The 19,083-nt window shown below is 43.7% G+C and overlaps 1 protein-coding gene across 1 annotated transcript; it reads right to left on the bottom strand.

Annotated features, from left to right (window-relative positions):
* Positions 1–3,859: 3,859 nt before the first annotated feature.
* ints2 (integrator complex subunit 2) lies at positions 3,860–18,995 on the bottom strand. Its single transcript, XM_011611058.2, has 26 exons — positions 18,781–18,995; positions 18,108–18,447; positions 17,170–17,466; positions 16,887–17,025; positions 16,597–16,699; positions 14,944–15,057; positions 14,615–14,745; positions 14,271–14,441; positions 13,895–14,109; positions 13,179–13,304; positions 12,967–13,038; positions 12,305–12,419; positions 11,941–12,009; positions 11,399–11,533; positions 11,127–11,303; positions 9,005–9,122; positions 8,328–8,432; positions 7,947–8,111; positions 7,492–7,693; positions 6,720–6,845; positions 6,384–6,585; positions 5,993–6,274; positions 4,975–5,082; positions 4,792–4,897; positions 4,504–4,680; positions 3,860–4,375 (listed from the first exon to the last, which is right to left on the bottom strand). Exons 3-26 carry the CDS (start codon positions 17,460–17,462, stop codon positions 4,194–4,196), a joined length of 3,633 nt encoding a protein of 1,210 aa, XP_011609360.2. The 5' UTR covers positions 17,463–17,466; positions 18,108–18,447; positions 18,781–18,995; the 3' UTR covers positions 3,860–4,193.
* Positions 18,996–19,083: the final 88 nt, after the last annotated feature.

Here is a 19,083-nt window from a genome sequence, read left to right as displayed (position 1 = left end):
GCCCAGCAGGGACCTGGAGGATTCAGCCCTGAAAAGAAGCACTTCCACTTCACAACAGGAGGTGATGGAGATGTATTTTAAAACCAAGGAACGGTACTTTGCTATCCTGAGCTGGTGGAAGGTGGCGAGGGCATGCAGAAAGGAACACTTTCATAGTCCCGTATGTTCATTTAGATCTCTTCCTGTGTGAGCGGGGAGGGATTTCACACCTCAGGTAATAACAAAGGGGAGGCAGGAGATGGAATCACATTTCTTACACTGTTATTTGCTTTACTACATCAGGGAAGAAGCTTTTTACAGGGTCGTAACCTGTGATTCTGCAATGGAAACCACTCACTTCCCTTTTTAGGTAATAATTCATGCCCAATAAAGTCACTAACAATCATTATTCATAAACTATTACAAAAGTTAAACAACATTACAACATTCCCTGTATGTTATCAAATATTCCACCTCAGTTTTCTTGCATATTGCTCGTCTTTTAACTTGTTATCACCACCAGGCTGTGCATCATTGTGGGAAGGTTTATTCTAAAGTAGACCATCAGTCTCTCCATCACGAGCCATGTTCTGGCTTCAAGCGAAGAGGGAGCGTGTTTTTTTTCAGTGCCAGTTTGAGCTGCCAGCATCAGGGAACATTTACTGCTGCAGAACCTTCATTTTCTGCTGCTCTGCTTCAGCCTCATCAGCAATAAATCCTTATATTGCTGGCACTTCACAGCTATTTACAACATAAACATACAACATAATAGACTAACGTGCATGTGTGTAACTTCCAAAACCCACATTTTAAACATCCTTCTTTTGCTTCCCTTCTCCGCTGTTCTTTACTTGTGTTTAATCTCAGCAACAATCATAGCAACATTCCCTCGTTACCCTGTTGTTAGATGTTACCATGAATATGTCCAATGGTAGCTAGGATTGTCCACTAATCAGAAATTGTTCTTCTGGTTTTTGACCAGTCAGAGAGCATGCTTCTGTTACACCAACCAGTTAGATTTAATAAAACAATGAGTGATGGTTCTTTCAAGCTGAAATTGTGCATGTTTCAGCGTGCGTGACTCCAAAACTAACCAGACGTGAACACAGGCAGCTGATGCGTCCATACTGAAGCTCCTTCATCTCATTTGCATGTAGGTAATCACCATCCTCAGCTGAGAACTCAGTCTGCGAAGCGTAAACGAAAACCCATATTTGTCTCTAAAATCACCGAGTCAACGAGCAGATCTTCAGATCGCCACGCACAGTAATCACGCATTAATGTGGAGGAGGCCTGCAGCTCTGGGAGCCATCTGTTTGGCTGAGGCAGAGCTGGAGGAGATCCAGGAGAGGACGCGTTTCTGGCCGCTGGCAGCTTCATCTGTGTGAATCCACCACCGGCATGTGAAAATGAGCGATCCAAATTGATCCATCAATCATCAGGCCAGGCAGTGTTTATTCACTCTGCAGTTATTCTCCCTCTGGGATGAAAGTGGCAATATAAAACGGGGCATCAATTTATTTATTTTTTCTCTGCAAAGTGGGAGAGCGCTGATGTAGTTCACTTTCATGAGTTTTCAAACGTTCTTTGTAAACTTAGCTTAAACTTGGGCATGAAACTTTTACTTTTTCCAGACTCGTTCTACTCAGGACTGGTCGGGCTCCTGTTTTAGGCCCTGAAGCAGCTGCTGGCTGCCGTGGTCACTGGAACCATTCAGGTCAGCAGCAGCAGCAACAACAAGCTTCTTCAGCCTCTTTCTGCTGCTGTAATTGTAAAATCATACACAACAGGCTGATTTTGACTGAGTTTAATTAACTTGTGGATGAAAGGATCTGGAATTGGAAAGATTTCCTGCTTCATTTTTGTCATTTTTCAGCTCAATTCCCAATAAAGCCTGCAGCAGCAGAAGCTGCTGAGCTGGAGGTCATGGAGGCGCCTTCCCTCAACCTCATTTGTGGTTTCCTGAAGAGACAAAACTCTTTAAAAACAAACGTTTTGCTCAAGCAGATCTTGAAGAACAAACACCTCATGTCTGTTACATCTCTTGTCAGCTCTTTTACACCTCCTGAATCACCTCTTATTGGGGTAGTCTGTGGTTAATTGGCAGCCTGCCGATTTCCTCACAGAGAGAACAGAAAGACAGGAAGTCAGCCTGTTCATGCAGTTCATGCAATTTCTTAACACAATAACACACTGCAAGTTGATTTAAAATTGTGTTCTTGCTGAATCGTAATGGAACTCGCTTTTGAGGGTCTAAAGAGTGCTTTATTAACCTTCCTTTGTTCCTGGCTATTTGGAATGAACTGGTAAAAATATATTGACTACTGACAAAATGCTGTGGCTGCGTGTGATCGAGGCCATTGGCTTCCGCATCTGAAGCAGATCTGAAGCAGAACAGGTGGAGGAATATCAGAGAGATCTGCTGTCATACCATCAAAACACGGAGGCAGTGTTGATAACGAGTGTTGATAACGAGAGAAGCACCATGGTAAGAGAGAGACAATACCCCTTGTAAAAACACTGGAAGTGGAACTCATTAAAACTAAAAAAAAAAAAAAAAAAAATCAAGATTTTAACCTGTTGCTGAAATAACATAATAATTGGGGTTGAAGCAGGAACCCTTGGCCACTGTCTCCAGCATCCTGTATCATTGTGGTAAAACAAGCTTTTGGATCCTGGATCAGTAAAATACTATTGACGTTTGTCCCTCTGATACACAAGCACAAATTTGTGATTAAACGGAAGAAAAAGATGATGAATTATTAGGATTAATTTTGTTGTCAACACACCTGTAAAAATAGAAAGTATTAATCAGTTAAAAAGAGAGAGTTTATCCACCATGAACACAGACAGAGGTAGAGAAAGTGAGAAATGGCCTGGATTATTCAGACAGGACACGTCTGTCTGGTGCCATGGGGCTAACTACAGATTTTATTCATTTATTTATTTTAAAGGTTTAGAAGGCAGAAACCTGAATAGTATTTGTGCTAAAACTGCAGTCCTTGTGGAACGATAACCACAGCAGTCAGAGCCAAGGGTGTTTGTTTTTCTGTCTTTTATAGTTGGAGCTCCGAGGCTAATGGGCTCTGCTCTAACCTTGATGACTCTTACGCGCAGCTGAAGTGGGATGTAGTGTTGCCTTGGCAGGGCTTCTCTTTTAGTTCCACAAGCACACATAAGCAGAGCTGAGCTGCTGCATGCTTACCTGAGATTACTGACACCTTCAGGCACGAGAGAGAGAGAGATGGAGAGAAGAGAGAGATAGAGAGTACTTGCCAAATATTCAGTAGCAAAACACTCATAGCTAAGTGAGGACATTTTTGAAACTACAAAGGACTGCTTTAGAGTTAGAATTGGGTTTAGGTTAGGGATCCAGTTGGGATGATAAGGGTGTATGTGTGTCTGTGATCTGGTGAACTGGGATCTGATCTTGCAACTGCAATAAAATGATAGACAACAGCCAGTAAGAGATGGAAACCTTTTGTGTTCCCCAGTTGCTCTGGGTTTCTGTGTGTGTACAGTAAGTAGGGAATCGTCAGATTAACTGTAGCCTCCAACACCGAATCACAGTTCTCATCTTTGTCCAGGATATCAAGTCTTTAAAGGTGAGCTCCTCCTAGCTAGACCTGAGTTTATGTCCCATAATGAAATCTGGCAGAACAGAACAAGGCTGCCATCTGCAGACAAAAGCAGCACAGAATTCTGTTTAACTCAAATCCCAAATCACGACAACGAACAGGCAAATATGGATACGTGAACTCGGCAGTGATGCGCCAGCTGCAGAACTTCCCAGCTCTCCTGTCCCGAGGACCAGGACTGTCTCTGGGAGCACTTTAAGACTGGTCTCAGGTTTAAATTCAACCTTCTGAAATGCTAAAGTGGGTCTACAAATGATGTAAAAACAACTTTGTTTTATTACAAACAATTACAAAAATCTTTACATGTTTTAGGGAGACTTTTTTTAACTGAGGAGAAACACGACTACAGGACATAATTATTTCCCATCTACAAAACCAAAAAACTGTTTCTAAATCAGATTCAGATCTAAAGGCACAAAATTAAGAGTCCATAACAGCAAAATGAGCTCAGGCTGGCATTTAATGAAGATGAATGAATTTGTATGGACAGGCGTCCTCTCGGGAGTGTGATTGTCTCCTCTGAACCAGTAACTGTGCTTGAATCCAGTCCCTCTTCTCCTCCAGTGTGAGTCTGGTCTATAATCCATGAAGGGTGGAGCTGATGATATCCATGAATGTGGCCTCGACACAGTAGCAGAGCTGGACATCTGGTTCAGCTCCACCTAGTTCTTCTGCTGTCCTCTGAGGGAAGGTCAGCTTGGACAATCCTCGTGTTGCAGCTGTGGCTTCCCTGGGCTTCTCCTTTAGATACTGCAGACCTGGAAACGGGGAACATCGTTTGAAGTCATCGCATCGATTCTGTCTGCGATTGATTTAAATCCATCTGTGTCATGATGAAGCAAGGGCCTGGCGCGAGACCGATTTCTGCTGAAGCCGTCATACTTACGGGTGATAGAGGGGTCGATGTCTCTGGGTTTGGTGGCAACATCAGAGGCACAGACCTGCCCAACCTGCACCAGCAGTGCTGCCACATCATCATAGAGTGGAGGGAAGGCTTGACAGAAGGCCACCAGGCAGGGCAGGATGGGCATGAAGAAAGAGTAGCGCTTGGCACGGGTCAGCACTGACAACCAATAAATCATTTTGTTCACGGCAATTAAAACAACCAAGAGCAGCTACATAAACAAACTGTTTTGATTTCCTAAAATAACCTTAAAAAAAAGTTTGCACTCACCTGTTAGGAGGGTCCCCATCACGCTGATGGCTAACCGGGCCACACTGAGGGATTTGGGTAAGGCGTACTGAGTACATAACTGGGACAGCAGCTGGATCGCAAAAATCTGTGTGGACATTCACGTGGGCTTTAGAACGAGAGAATAAACGCTCTGGGAAAGCCCCACGAGGTGAGAGGGGTCACCTGCTTTTCCAACTGGGGCTGGGCCAACAGCTCTGGGATGAAGTCCAGACAGATGTGGATGGAGGGGATTCCTGCCACAGTGAGAGGAAGCAGGGCTTGAGGGTAACCCTGGGAGACGAGGGAGCAGGGGCAGAACAGGACACTTGTGATGACTGTAGTTTCAAATTATGGCAATTAATAATGTACAATACACACTTTATGTACACCACAAGTACCAGAAATTCCTAAGACACTTGAAACGTAAAAACATGGAGGGGGTGCAGCTTCCGTTGCCTTCAGATGGTCCTTATTTATCTACACGTTGGCCGGAATTAAGGATGCAAGAAAAAATCTCCGTTAAGGACCCGGGACCATGGGGGCACCAGGCTTTATGACATCAACACGACCTCACTCAGGTTCTGTGGGCCCAACACCGACGACGTCGAGGGTGACCTCCAAGAGTTTTAAAATCGTCTGGGATTTTATTATCCGAGAGCCTCAAACAAGTTTACGTCAAATGTGCAATGTTTCTCTGTGAAATTCACACGTTTAGCCGACTCGTTGAAAAAAGTCCTTCGATCATTAATAAATAAAGGGGCGCGTCCCTCAATCACACATTCGTTTTCTCTCCAACAGCACAGACATGAGTGGACGTCACTCCTCCTGTCACATAATGTGTCTGGACTGATGTCCAACCTCTGAGGGTCTCCAGTTTCCTGACATGCATTTGACAGAATTTGACAACTAACAGGGGCATGACTAAGCTCATCTTCCAAAAGGGAACTTCTTTTCAGCGGCCTTAGCCCTGCTATCATGCTCCCACTGCGCCACTGGTGAAGCGACATCTGGAAACTTTCTGAACATCCAGGCCGGCTATTATTAAGGCATCATGGGAAAATACCCGACCAACAATAAAAGGCAGGAGCATGTGCACAGAACTATTCATATCAACATTTTTATTTAGTCTCCTTTCTTTTTGGAGCGTTGCAAACCAATACCCAAGCTGCAGCGCACATCTGCACTGTTTCTACTGTCCTACCTGGAAGTGCACCAACTTGGCAATGTTGGGATCAGCAATGAACATCTGATGCAGCAAACAGCAGATGAGACATTGCACCTCCCTCAGATCGCTGAGTAAGCCTCCCTCCATCTCTGCGTCCTCGGGATATCTGCTGCCAGTCGCTCCCAGGCTTCCCTCTTTTGACTTGACTGACGCGGGACCCCTGATGCTGGTCAGCAGGGTGTCGTTGGTGGCCCCAAGTTGTTGCTCTTCTGAGGTTGGCAGACAGACCTCTAACAGAATCTGGACCGCTGCACTGTCCTGGAGATAAACAGATGTTTACCAGATCAACTCGAGTTCATGACATCTTTGATGTTTCTATATTCAGAGTCTGAGAGGCTGTTCCATCCACGTTAGTAGTTTAAACTACCTGAGCTGCCAGAAGTGCATTTTTTAGCTCCTCCCTGGTGACCTCAGGTGTGTCTGACTGTCCAGACCCCCCCTGGTTAGAAATGGTCTGGCTCTGTCGATCAAAGTCCGCCGTTTCCTTGAGGTGACAGTGTAAGTAGGCCTTTGAGGCCAGCAAGTAGCCGTTCAGCATGTGAAGAACAATGTCCATCAGAGGGGGACACCTGCCAACACATTTTACACTGTAAATGTTTACACAGACTAAACAAAGCCAGAAGTAATTCTCCTGAACTCAAATATATGCATGAAAACAAGACAACCATCATAACTGCAGCTGAAGAAAGTGTGATCTTCTGACCTGTACACTCTCCGATTGCAGCGCAGAACAATGAGAGGGTCCACCATCAGGTCATTCTGGGTGTATCTCTGCTGCCCCAGTAATTTAGCCGAAGGCTGCAGAGCATTCACTGTCATCACCCACAATCTGCAATACGCAAGCAAAGCGAAAATATAAGTCTTATCCTAGGATTTAGAAGTCTCTTACTTAATTGTAACCTACATATTGATTCCTTGGATAAATTAGTTGCTGCCACATATATGGATCCATTGATTATGAATTAGTGACCCTTTCAACACACCAACAGTGTAAAGCTCAAAGCCTTCTTAGGACATCAGCGCTCTGGGCATCAGTCTCAACTATAGTTCTGCTGCTACAATTTAAGCCAGTAAAAACAGATACCAATGGTTCTTATTCATTTACCCGGCTAACACTTTCCTAATACTGTATGTAAAGTAGTAATATCCAGGAAAGGCCACCCCAGGGCCAGTAGTGTGGCCAAATGTTTGCCTTCAGAGTGAGAAAATACATCTCAGGCTTTCCTCTAAACTGCTACATCACCTGAAAATCCACCCTCCTCAGAAGAAAGTATAAAAGGAATAGGTTTTCAACCAAACAAAAGACACACAGACAAAAAATCCCCCATGGTCATAATCTGATTTTGATCAGCAACCAGAAGCAGCTAATTCAGCTCCGTTAACACTTATCTGGATTAGCTCCGAAACATCTTCCCCGTGCATCCCCAAATACGCTGCAGTAAGAAACAACACCTAATTACATCCAAAGCGCGTACCTGCGGGGCATTACAGTATTGAGGCTAATCCAGAGCTTGTTGACTGTTTGAAGAATGCGACGAGGGACAGCAGGCTCCAGCAGCAGAGCCATGCTGGAGGTGAGGGCCTCAGCGTAAGGGATCAGATCTCCAGGTGAGAGCAGGGTTAAACGCTCAAGGATCCGCATCAGCCTGGGACTGCTAGACGGCAATTTCTGAAAGGCTGCGGAGAAAATAAAGCTAATACTGTGATGCATTTGTTGCTCCGTTTCTTATTTTAGAAAGGAAAGTCGATGACAGTCTAATCCTCGGACCTGCCATCTCAATGGTGCGGGATTTTAAAGTCAGATGCTTCTATACAGATATAAAGTACTGTACATATTTGATTTTCTTATTATTTCTAGTTTGTTTCTATATTCTGTCAGCTTTCACCCTGATAAACGTGCACAAGTCTCTTTTCCCACCGCCCTCCTCACCCTGGTGGAGCTGGTTCTGTGTGTATTTGCATGTACTGATGGGCAACATCATCTTCCTCAGCAGAGGCAGGGTACCAGTCACCTCCTCCTCACACATCCAGTCCTCCACGAGGCAGAGGTGGGGGTAGTTGGTTGCCAGCAGCCTCAGCAGAGCAGAATGCAGACCTGGAGACAATCGAGCACAACAATCGGGCCTTCAAACATAAAAGAATGGATTTTCAAAGACCCTTCAGGACTTATTTTAAATTGCTGTGATCAACCATATGATGCTTTATGCTGAACTGATTTCTGTCTATAAAATCATGGTATTGATTTGATTCATAATGCACAGATGTTTAAAAAATTGACGGCATTAATTGATTCATCAAGACTTGACGTCACCTCCCAGCTCCTGTTGCAGCCCCTGGGCCTGGGTAACCAAGTACTTGATTGGAATCTGATCCATCAAGGCTGCCGAGTAGGACTTTGGCTTTTTCTGCATCAGGGCTTGCAAACACAACAAGGGGAAAAGGTCAAGAGTTAAAAAACCTGTGAAGCATATGACACAACATAAAAAAGGAGAGGGAAAGACAGATGTATCTGCTGTTGCAAGGACACCAGAGCCGTGCTGATGTGTTCAGGGAACAGAGGTGATTTTTCATCCATGATGCTTCATTAGCACTGCTGATGGGCTTCATTACTCTATTCTTGAAGGCTGCTGAAGCACTTGAGTAAACACAGCAATTAAAGACGGGGGCATAAACTTGCACGTAAATCTGGCCTAATGAAGGACAAGAACAGCGCTCGTCATGGGAGAGAAGAAAAACTGATTAGCTTAATGACTAATACCGTACTCAATCTAACCTACAGTCATCCTATTTATCCAAGATCCTGCCGATTAGATATTTGGCTTCCTGCCTCTCTTCTCTGTGAAGTAGCAAAGAAAGGGGAAGAATGCACATCCAAAATCAGATCAATACCTGCTTTTCTCACTTACCCCTGCTTCTCAAAAACAGATGCACATGAGGCAGACGGATGAGAACCTAAGAGAGACAAGTCTCATTTGGTTTCAAACATACCTAGTTGTTTGGTGCTGGCCAACAGGTTTTCCTCATAGGAGAGGATGTAGTAGAGGATAAGGAGTTGGGTGGTAATAGAGTAGCGTTGGCGTGCTATTCCACGGCTGCCCTCCCCCTGCTAACAAAAAACCAGCAACAACTCAAAGACGGCAATAAAATCGACATCAGCAGTGAGGATCCTAAATATCAAATAACAGCATCCTGTTACAGAGACTGGAACATGTGATTGGGATTAAAGGGACAGCACTAGACTGTTTTAGATCGTATTTATCTGATAGACACCAGTTTGCTCATGTCCATGGTGTTCCCTCTTCATACAGTAGGGTTAGCCATGGAGTTCCTCAAGGTTCTGTACTCGGACCAATCCTCTTCACCTTGTACATGCTTCCCTTAGGGAACATTATTCGGCAGCATGGGATAAATTTTCATTGTTATGCTGATGACACTCAGCTTTATTTATCCATGAAACCAGAGGAGACAGAGAAGTTAGTGAAGCTTCAGACCTGTCTTAAAGACATAAAGTCCTGGATGTCTTCAAATTTCCTCCTCCTTAACTCAGGAAAAACTGAGGTCATGGTGTTTGGTCCTGAACCTCTCAGGGATAGATCAGATCACATGATCACTCTAGATGGTATCTCATTAACATCTAGTCTCTCTGTGAGGACTCTAGGAGTAACTTTTGATCAAAATCTCTTCTTCAACTCACACATTAAATTAGTCTCTAGTAGTGCCTTTTTTCACCTGAGGAACATCACAAGGATTAGAAAACTACTGACCCACCATGATGCTGAAAAGTTAATTCATGCTTTTGTTACTTCCAGGCTGGACTATTGTAACTCTTTATTATCAGGGTGTCCAAACAACTCTTTAAGAAGCCTCCAGCTGATCCAAAATGCTGCAGCCAGAGTTCTGACAGGTATTGACAAAATAGATCACATAACTCCTGTAATGGCGTCGCTTCATTGGCTGCCCGTTAAATTTAGAATAATTTTAAAAACCCTTCTTTTGACCTACAAGGTCCTCAGAGGCCTAGCTCCATCCTACCTGGAGGAGCTAGTGATACCTTATCAGCCCAATAGACCGCTCCGCTCTCAGAATGCTGGTCTACTTGTGGTCCCCAGAGTTTCTAGGGGTAGAATGGGGGGCCGAGCATTTAGCTACCAGGCCCCCCTGCTGTGGAACCAGCTCCCTGTCCAGGTACGGGAGGCTGACTCCATCGCTACTTTTAAGATTAGACTTAAAACCTACCTCTTTGAAAAAGCTTATTGTTGTTAATTCTGTAGTTCCAGTTATTATCATAGGCAGACAAATTATGATACTTAGGGGGTCGTCTAACCATTAGTTTAACATCTTAGTTATGCTGTTATAGGCCAAGGCTGCCGGGGTCCAGAAACATGATCACCTGACAGGCCTCTGTCACCCCACTGGGAAATGGTCTCCTCTCCTCCTCATCAAGTAGACTAGTACCGGTAATGCTATTTCCTGTGTAGATTTTCTGCTCACCCCCCTTCTATATCCATTTACAGGTATCACCGCCTTCAGAGCTGCATACGGACCTCCAACCCCGCTGACCCTCTCAACCAGCAGCTTATTCAATTAAATTTAATTCAATATAATGTATTTTTGTAAGTATATTCTATGCTCTATGCCTCTCATCTCCTCTCCATTCTATCCTCCTCCTATCCTCCCCCTTATCCTCTCTCTCTACCCAGCCGACCATCAGCAGGAGGGTCCCCCTACATGAGCCTGGTCCTGCTCAAGGTTTTTTCCTGTTAAATGGGAGTTTTTCCTTGCCACTTGTCTGGGGTCAGGCCCTGGGATTCTGGAAAGCGCCTTGAAACAATTCTGATTGTAAAAGACGCTATATAAATAAAGATTGATTGATTGATTGAAATGGTGATAATAAATTATGAGAAATTAGAAGAAATACAAATCCATAGAGTACCTGAAAAATGCTACAGGAATAATAAAATATGTGAAAGTGGAGCTAACCATAAATTATGTTTAAATAAAACAAACTGGAAAGGAAAACATTGCCTTTAAATATCCACACACACCATCACAAACCAACAATATTAATAACAATAAGAGCAATCATCATGAATCTAAAGTAGTGACTTACTCCAGCAGAGCTCAGGAAGACATTAAGGATCTCCTGCTCAGTGATTGGCTGGTTAGTGGCCTCTGGATTGGCCTTGGATGCTGGAGTGAGGATGGAATTGATGTAGGCATCAATTAAGGGAATCAGCTGAGTGTGAATTGGCATTATGGTCTCGCACAGCTGTCGATAGATCCAGTCCTGAAGGATGCAAAGAAGAATGGCACGAGCAAATTAAAGTTTTCCCTCAGCAGTTTATGATGTACGCGGTTCCGAAAGAGTGCACTTGTCCCGACCTTGATGGACACTTTGTGCTTGGTGAAGGCTCGGCTCCGAAGCAGCTGATAGATGCAGTGAATGGGGAGGAACCCTGTGATGTTGGCGCTTAAACTGTTGGTCACTGCAACCCTCACAGCATGAGCGGTCACCACCTAAGTATCACAATGGAAATGTTTGATTTTTAACCGTTAATGACTTAGGCTAATATTGTATGAGATACATGCCGGACTGGTTAAAAACAGGAGCAGTTATACTGTGAAATAGTTACCTTTAACTCACATATAAGCTCTATGAGTAGGGAATATATGTCAAAATACAAACTATAGCTAAAACAGCCTGGTATAACCATCTGTACAACCTGCAAATATCTACTTTTATTACCAGTATCTTCAAAAGCAGCAAACAACATTACGCTGTATTGGTAATGGGTATTTTAATTGAAATCACATATGAATTCACTGCATTTTCCAATGATAAGAAATTCAATTAATGATAGTGGATGTTGGAACCAAGTGCTGCGCTAAAATTAGCATTTAGGAACTACCTGGACTGCACACACCTGTTCTGTAAAGATCTCCTGTGTGAAAATAGTCTTCATCTTGCTGAGAGAGCTCGGTTTGATGGCGATCTGTAGAAAGGAGATCATTAAAAAAATCCGATAGGAGAGGCCCAACATTGAATGTTATAGTTTCTCCTATGGGTGCAAACAATCATGCTTTAAATCAAAAAACACATCTTTGAGGAAAATATATGGGGACAAAAAACCTACTTAGAATAATAAATGAGTACATGATAAGTAACTGAATACATTGGAAGCAGAGTCCAGTGTATTAGCAGATGTCGTCTGTCTGTCTGTCTGTGTGTGTGTGTGTGTGTGTGTCTCTGCTTCAGTGGAGCAGCCAGGCCAAGGCCATGGCCCTTACCTTCATCCCTAACGTAGAACACACCAACTCAATGATGGAGCTGAGCTGGTTGCTGTGGAAATACATGGCAACCAGTAACAACATCTCTCCGAAAGAAGCAGCCACGCCTGCAGCACTGTCAGGAGGACACACACGTGCAGACGAGGTTAGTCCGAAAAAATAAATAAAGGCTAATCGGGCGTACTACAGGACACTCATTTAAACATCATAGTCAGCCACAGACAAAGTTTGGTTCATCACCACGTGAGACACATTAGAATTTAGATCTAGTTATGGACTAAGCATCAATGAAACTAAGAGCTACAGTCATAAAATGATGTTGTTGCAATTGGTAATAACAATATATGAATCCCAAAAATAAAAGCTGAAATGATCGAAACAATTTGAAAGAAAATCAACCGGAAAAAAACCAAAACGCACTTTAATAAATAGTTAAAGGCTGGAATAGCGCCGCATTATAAAAACACTGGGGTATATGAGATAGTCTTCATGTACGTCCTCATTTCGTCTTCATTTATCTGGTCTGCAGTCTTCATCATAGTTGTTATAACAGCAGAAATAAGCATTGCACTTTCTTTAATTGAGAAATGCAAACTACCCCATACTTGCAGTAAATGATTATTCTAATGCCTCAGTAGCGTATTTGCAGAGCATTGCTTTACCTTTCAAAGTATTCTTCCTCTTTGATCATCCAGCTGAGCCACATGACCATCAGCTGTTCCTGTTCTGGAGTGCTGGAGAGAGGACGGAGAAGGTTTTCACTGTGCACCTCCAAGAATGATAAAGCTACAGCACCTACAGGCGGGACTTCTACAGTAAACTGAAGACAGCTCTGTGTGTTTAAAGAACAGTTTACCGGAGTGGTTCTATGTACCTGACCAAATGTGGAAAGGCCAGCAGCTTACAAAAGGACAGAGAGACGAAGCGGACGCCTGCAGGGGTGGCTGGGGGTCGGCTGGTCATCAACTGCAAGAGCTGCTCTGCCTCCTCATCTGTAGGTCTGCAGAGGGAAGCCATTCAAACATTTATTACAATCTCACAAAAACATTAGCAAGTTTCACGTCGACGCAGGATTTTTTAAGGCAGATTGACCCACCCTTTATCTGGCAGGCCTAGACAAAGGGGTAACTCTAAGGGGCAGAATTAGTATCAGCCCAAAACAACCTGTACATAAACTGTTGTACATGCGCTGCTAACATCAGGGTTCCCTGATTGGTGGGATGTCCCGAGCATGACGTAATTAAAGATTGTGTAGCTGCTCAAGTGATTTGTTTGAGGGTAAAAATGGAAATATCTGCCCTCCAGAGGTCAGTCTCGGGGAGATCAACAGGAAGCCCCATCTAATGGGAGCAGCTCTCGCTGTCCACGGTCTGGGCAGGTACGTCAAGGTCATCGAGTAATTTAGCGGAACCCCGCGGGACACCTCTCATATGAACGGCTGAGGCGAGCCACAAACTTGCAGGGTCATTTACCGAAAAGCCCGGCATTGTCCCGGAACAACGTGGAATATTTATACAGTTTGATAGGGACTAAACAGAGAAAATAGGTTCACATATCAGAAGTGCTTCTATTCAGTCCTCCTGAACCAACCTGAGCCCAGCAATACCCATGAGAGCGCAGTAGAGTCTGAGCAGAGCGCTAGCCTTCACCACATGCGCCTCTCTGAGGCCCGAGTACCCGGCGCTGCCTTCATTATCGCCATCATTGGGGCCATGTGTGCTGCGGGAGCGTGGCAAGATGGCAACCAGCTCCAGGAGCAGCTGCCGACGCATCTGCCACAGCACCGAGCTGCTTTCTCTCTTCCTCTAAGAGTTCGGAGAGACAAGGCAGAGAGAGAAAAAAACATGTTAGCTGCTGCACTTTACCATTCACATGAGACAGCACAACCACAATGCTGTTGAAACGAAAAGGGGTTAAAAGTTTGAGGAAAACCTGAAATAAATTAATGACACAAAATTCTTCTCACCTGTTGTCCATTACGAATAAACATGCTGAACCAGGTTCGGACTTTGCTGTTAGTCCCCAACAGGAGGCCACTTACATAAGAGACCAGAGGACTGACGGCATCATCTGCTGTGTCCGGCCTGTAGTCCAGAGTCAGAGCCACACCTAAACCAGGCAGGTGGCACTCCTCCACCTGGCAAATGCAGAATTCCATTCAAAATGTTTAACAAAGACACAGAAAAATGAACACAACCAGTAAACTGCCAAACAGCGGATGGGAATGTGATGAATTAAATTAATGCTAAACTGTAATGTTACTGATTAGCTATACTGCAGTCCGGCGAACTGCCTCTAATTGGAACTGACCACCATAGCTCTGATGTTCAGGGCCTGAGAGGGGTTCATCTGGCACAGTCGCCTCAGGGCTTCTGTCCTGCGTCGGCCACCCACACTCTCCTCATCCTGACGCTCTCCATTCTTGATCAGACCTCGACAAACTGCCATTCAAAAGTTTTAGGCGTGAATAAAAAGTCATGGTTTCTTTCGAAAAAGTTAGTTTTGGTATTGATCTAGTATGAATTAGAACTCCATAAAATCAAATCACACCACCTAACCATGCAGTCCTGACTGGAAAAATGTGCTACCTGTAATTAGCCAGCTTACTTATCGGTAGAAGTAGGAAACTGAAGAATTACCTTCATTGAAGCTGTCGGGGACATTAGCAACCAACAGACACAAAAACCAGTCTCCGTTACGGACGTGAAGAAGAGCTTCTGCAACATCCACAATGGGTAGCAGGGAGGGCAGCTCTGAGAAAGGTAAACATGAATAAAAGCCAGGCTGAAAACAAGAACTAGACACAGCGGAACATCTGGCACATGCAGCTAATGTAGCGCAGCCAATATAAGCGACATTGTTGGACGTAAACAGTATCATCATTAAAATTCAGTGTTTTCCCTGGGTTGACAGCGTTATCACATTATTTTAATCTTGTTCTAAATAAACCAGATAAATTTGTTTTTTAAACTGTTTCTATTACAGTAAAGGCTAAATATGATGAACTTAGCTTTTATAGCAGCCTGCAATCACAGTTTGAGTGGGGGGCAGACCTACAAGTGCCTCCACAATACAGTGGAACCTCTCTACTTAGGAACGTCTCTACATGCGGAATTTTCAGGTTACGACACGTCTCAACGGGAAAATATTGCCTCTTGTTATGAAAGAAATTTCAGGATATGAAAGGCAAAAATATACTCCCGCTGCTAGTCGCGGAGTTTAGCGACCGCAAACTTGCTTGTAGCTGCTCTGCCATTGGCTATCGCCTAGCATTTTCCTGTCATCCCATTGGCTAGGAGGGACGTCAATATGTACAGGTATGTGTGTATCCCAGCGTCGTCTTCGTTTAACTTTTATTTATTGTGGGTGTTCGAATGTTTGTCCATTAGATGGCGGTGTTACCACAAGTGTTAACGTTCGTTGCTAGTAATGATGGCTAATGTAAGATTAGCCTGTAATAAAGTTAATTTTGTTCCTAGAGAAGCCTTGCACTGAATTCCTACATTTATTGTGCGGTAATTTAATTGTAACATGTATTTGTTACATGTTTTGATGCATTTTTATGATTTATAAAAAAATTATGTCCGAATTTTTGGGGGCTTGGAACGGATTAGGGCATTTACATGGAAAACACGTCTCTACTTACGTAATTTTCAGGTTACGAAACAACTTCTGGAAATTAATATCGTAAGTAGAGGTCCCACTGTACTTTCTATCAAGCAGTTTTGAGTTTAGAAATCAGTATGTTAATTAATGCCTTTATTAATGCCCATCTCCTCTGAAGCCTCTCGCCCCTGCTGACCCAGGCTGCTTGACCTCAGTGGTTCCTCATGAATAATGGAGACATTTCTTTCTCTTATTTTTTCATTCTTTTCTATGCTCCTGTGATCACTTTTCCTTTTTTGCCACCATAACAATCTCGGTAGAGTGGCAGGCGTATCCTAGCAACACTGACACGGCTTTCTGGCAGTCGAGACAGCGCAAAAAACAAGCAAATTCCAGACAGATGGAGTCAGCAGAGGCAGTCAGAACTCTCATTAACAAAACAAACAACATATCTTTGCTTAAAATGCCATCCGTTCCGTCATTACTTATTAAAAGAACACGGTCCAGACATGTTCTATCAGAAAGATGATGAAATGACTTCTGTTGTGATTTGGTGATATAAACTAACTTAATTTTCAGGGTGTGGTGAGAAACACTAATTAATAACATGGGAAAATGCAAACTGCTGTTCAACAAGAGCTGAACATAGAACAGTTTCAAAAAGATACAGGAAAGAATTCTGGTACCTGCTTGTAAAATGCAGAGAACGTCAGCCACTTCCTCCAAGTAAACAGAGCTTTCAAAGAGCTCCGAAGACTTCAAGAAAAATTCTCCATTGGAGTCTACCACCTGAAAAACAATAGACAATACTGCACACAAGGAGCAAAATCCACCCTTAACCCAAGTACAGCCTGTAATTACTGGATAACTACAGACAAAGCACAAGACAGTCCCTGCCTACACAACCCTCAAATGTGTGGGAGATATTCAAGATGACCCTTTTTGACTTCTCACTGCTCCTAATGTGATTGGCTACCTTGTTCATGATGGCCAAGAGTTCGCTGAGGGTCAGTCGGAGTCTCCTGAGAGGATCACTGTTTTCAAACTCCAGGGTTAGGCCATGCTGGAGCTGCGACACAAGGATGCTTTCTGCATTGGCGCCACCAGCCTTGTGCCTGGCAAAAAAAGAAGACACTGCCATGATGTCACACATCATGGGCTTTTTGATGAATATAAAAAAAACAAAGGCAAAAACATAAAACTCATTTTATAACCAGGCTGCAGTAGTGATCACATCATGACAGAAAAGTTGTGAAGACCTGAGCTGCTGCTCCTTTCGTGCATCCTGCTCCAAGGCGTGAAAGTCCACAGACAAAAGGGCAACGATGGAGTTGACGGCCTCCACCCCAGACAGCAACCGGAGGATGAGCTTCTTATCCTGGGCCCAAGACTGGCTCTGATCAGCCGGAGCACAGAGGGCCATTCTCACCAGGCAGGGCAGCAGTAACCTGAGTTCTGGGTCACTGAGGGCAGCCAGACGCACTACGCCCACCTTTTGCATGGCTTTAAAAGCATAGGGGCTGACAAACTGGAGCCCCATACTGTCTGCCATCTCTCTGCATAATGGTCGAAGGAAGAAAACAAACAAACAAACAAACAAACACACACACACACACACCTTGGTTAGTAGAATTAAAAACCAGCAGCTCGGGCATTTGATCACTCACCTGGTTAAATAACAGGTGTCAAAAATCTATAGAACACTACAAAGTGACCACAGATCAAGTCACCGATGCCCCTACGTTTCCAACATGAACGAAACGTTTAAGACAGGCTTGGTTTCACATTTCATGTTATCATCATTATTATCTTGAGGAGCACGTAGAAAAGTATGATTGGTTATTGTGGATAGCTGACTCTCATATGAACCATTAGCATTTGCACCAATCACTTAATTTAAAAGGCCCATTTATACGCTATAGAATTTATTTCCACCGATAAACAGCATGTGCGTTAGTATTTCGAGCTCTTGAAAGATTTAAAAAAAACACACACAAGTGAAGAGGTTTTATTTAGAATCTGCTAACCATCAGTAGCTAGCATTCGCTCGCTCTAATCATTGATTTGAGCACACCGTTAGCCAGCACGGCTAACCTGTCGGCTAATATTGAACGTATGTGTCCACGGCCGTGGAATTGACGTTAGCCAGAACAAAATGACTTAAAAGATTTAAATTAAAAATTAAAAGCAACCATACCTCCTTAATTAATCTGATGTTCTTTCAAATGACTTTCTCCAGCGAGGCCCTCGGCTGCCGGACCGTAGTAAGGCAGCTCTCAGCGAACAGACAGCTTGTCGTCGCTGCGCAGCCGGCGGCAGCTACCTTCCAGCAGCCGTATTAATCTGTCACTTTGTCCGTGACCATTCCACAAATACGCGGAGAACAAGCTTGAGACGCGGACACTCGAGGTCCGTGGTGGATGTTCCCGACCGGTTTAGTGGAGGTGGTGACCGATTGATCTTCCTTTACTGCTGAGCTCCTCGGGATCCTTTTTTACTCGACCAGTTTAATGATGCCATCTGGAAGACCAAACTCCCTTCAGCATAAAGAAAGAAATTATTATTGGCATGGATGCAAAATGTATCATTTTGTTCTATATATATCTTATTTGGGCTACGTAAATGTACATGCATTGATTAATTATTCAGTATGTACATTCTTAATATATGTGTTTTCAGCTTTTTCCATTCATTTTTTCTGTACTTCCCTTTTTGGTTTATTTATTTCTGTCATTTATACTAATTTGTAGGGCAGAGACGAACTAATTTAAAGTTCCACCAGGATTGGTGGTCTGTCCGAACCAGACAGAAGAAATCGATTCTCTGCTAGCGAAGATGTGCTTAAGTTGTACAGCAGTGTTGCGTCCTACCTCCATTTCTGCTCTTTCGTTAACTAAAAACCCCATTCTACGAAACGAAAAGTCATTGGGTGCGTAGTTCTCAAAATCGTTGGTTAATAATTCAAACTGATGAGTAAATAGCTCGTGAAAAAACGACAATCACGATCGTAGACTGGTGGAGGCGGCAACGATTGCTTTAGCTAACAGGCGCCTCTGCGGTGGAAGGCAGGAATAATCGAGAGCAGAGAGCATCGATCCCGCTTCAGCCTGACTTTAGCCCCGCCCACCGGAACTAGCGCCACCACAGAAATAAACAAAGAAAAGTGGAAATAC

The sequence above is a fragment of the Takifugu rubripes genome, chromosome 15 (assembly GCF_901000725.2).
Source record: "Takifugu rubripes chromosome 15, fTakRub1.2, whole genome shotgun sequence".
Lineage (NCBI taxonomy): Eukaryota > Metazoa > Chordata > Actinopteri > Tetraodontiformes > Tetraodontidae > Takifugu > Takifugu rubripes.
The sequence above is the reverse complement of the archived record's forward strand: the minus strand, read 5'-3'. Positions and strand labels throughout refer to the sequence as shown.

Bases quoted from the DNA above. Each gene is read 5' to 3' on its own strand.
- ints2 (XM_011611058.2), bottom strand. From the start codon at position 17,462: ATGGCAGACAGTATGGGGCTCCAGTTTGTCAGCCCCTATGCTTTTAAA. The intron at 12,420-12,966 runs GTAAAGCAATGC...TCCTCCTGACAG, and splicing joins GAGGAAGAATACTTTGAAAG to TGCTGCAGGCGTGGCTGCTT. The intron at 7,694-7,946 runs GTGAGGAGGGCG...TTTTCTCCGCAG, and splicing joins ACAGAACCAGCTCCACCAGG to CCTTTCAGAAATTGCCGTCT.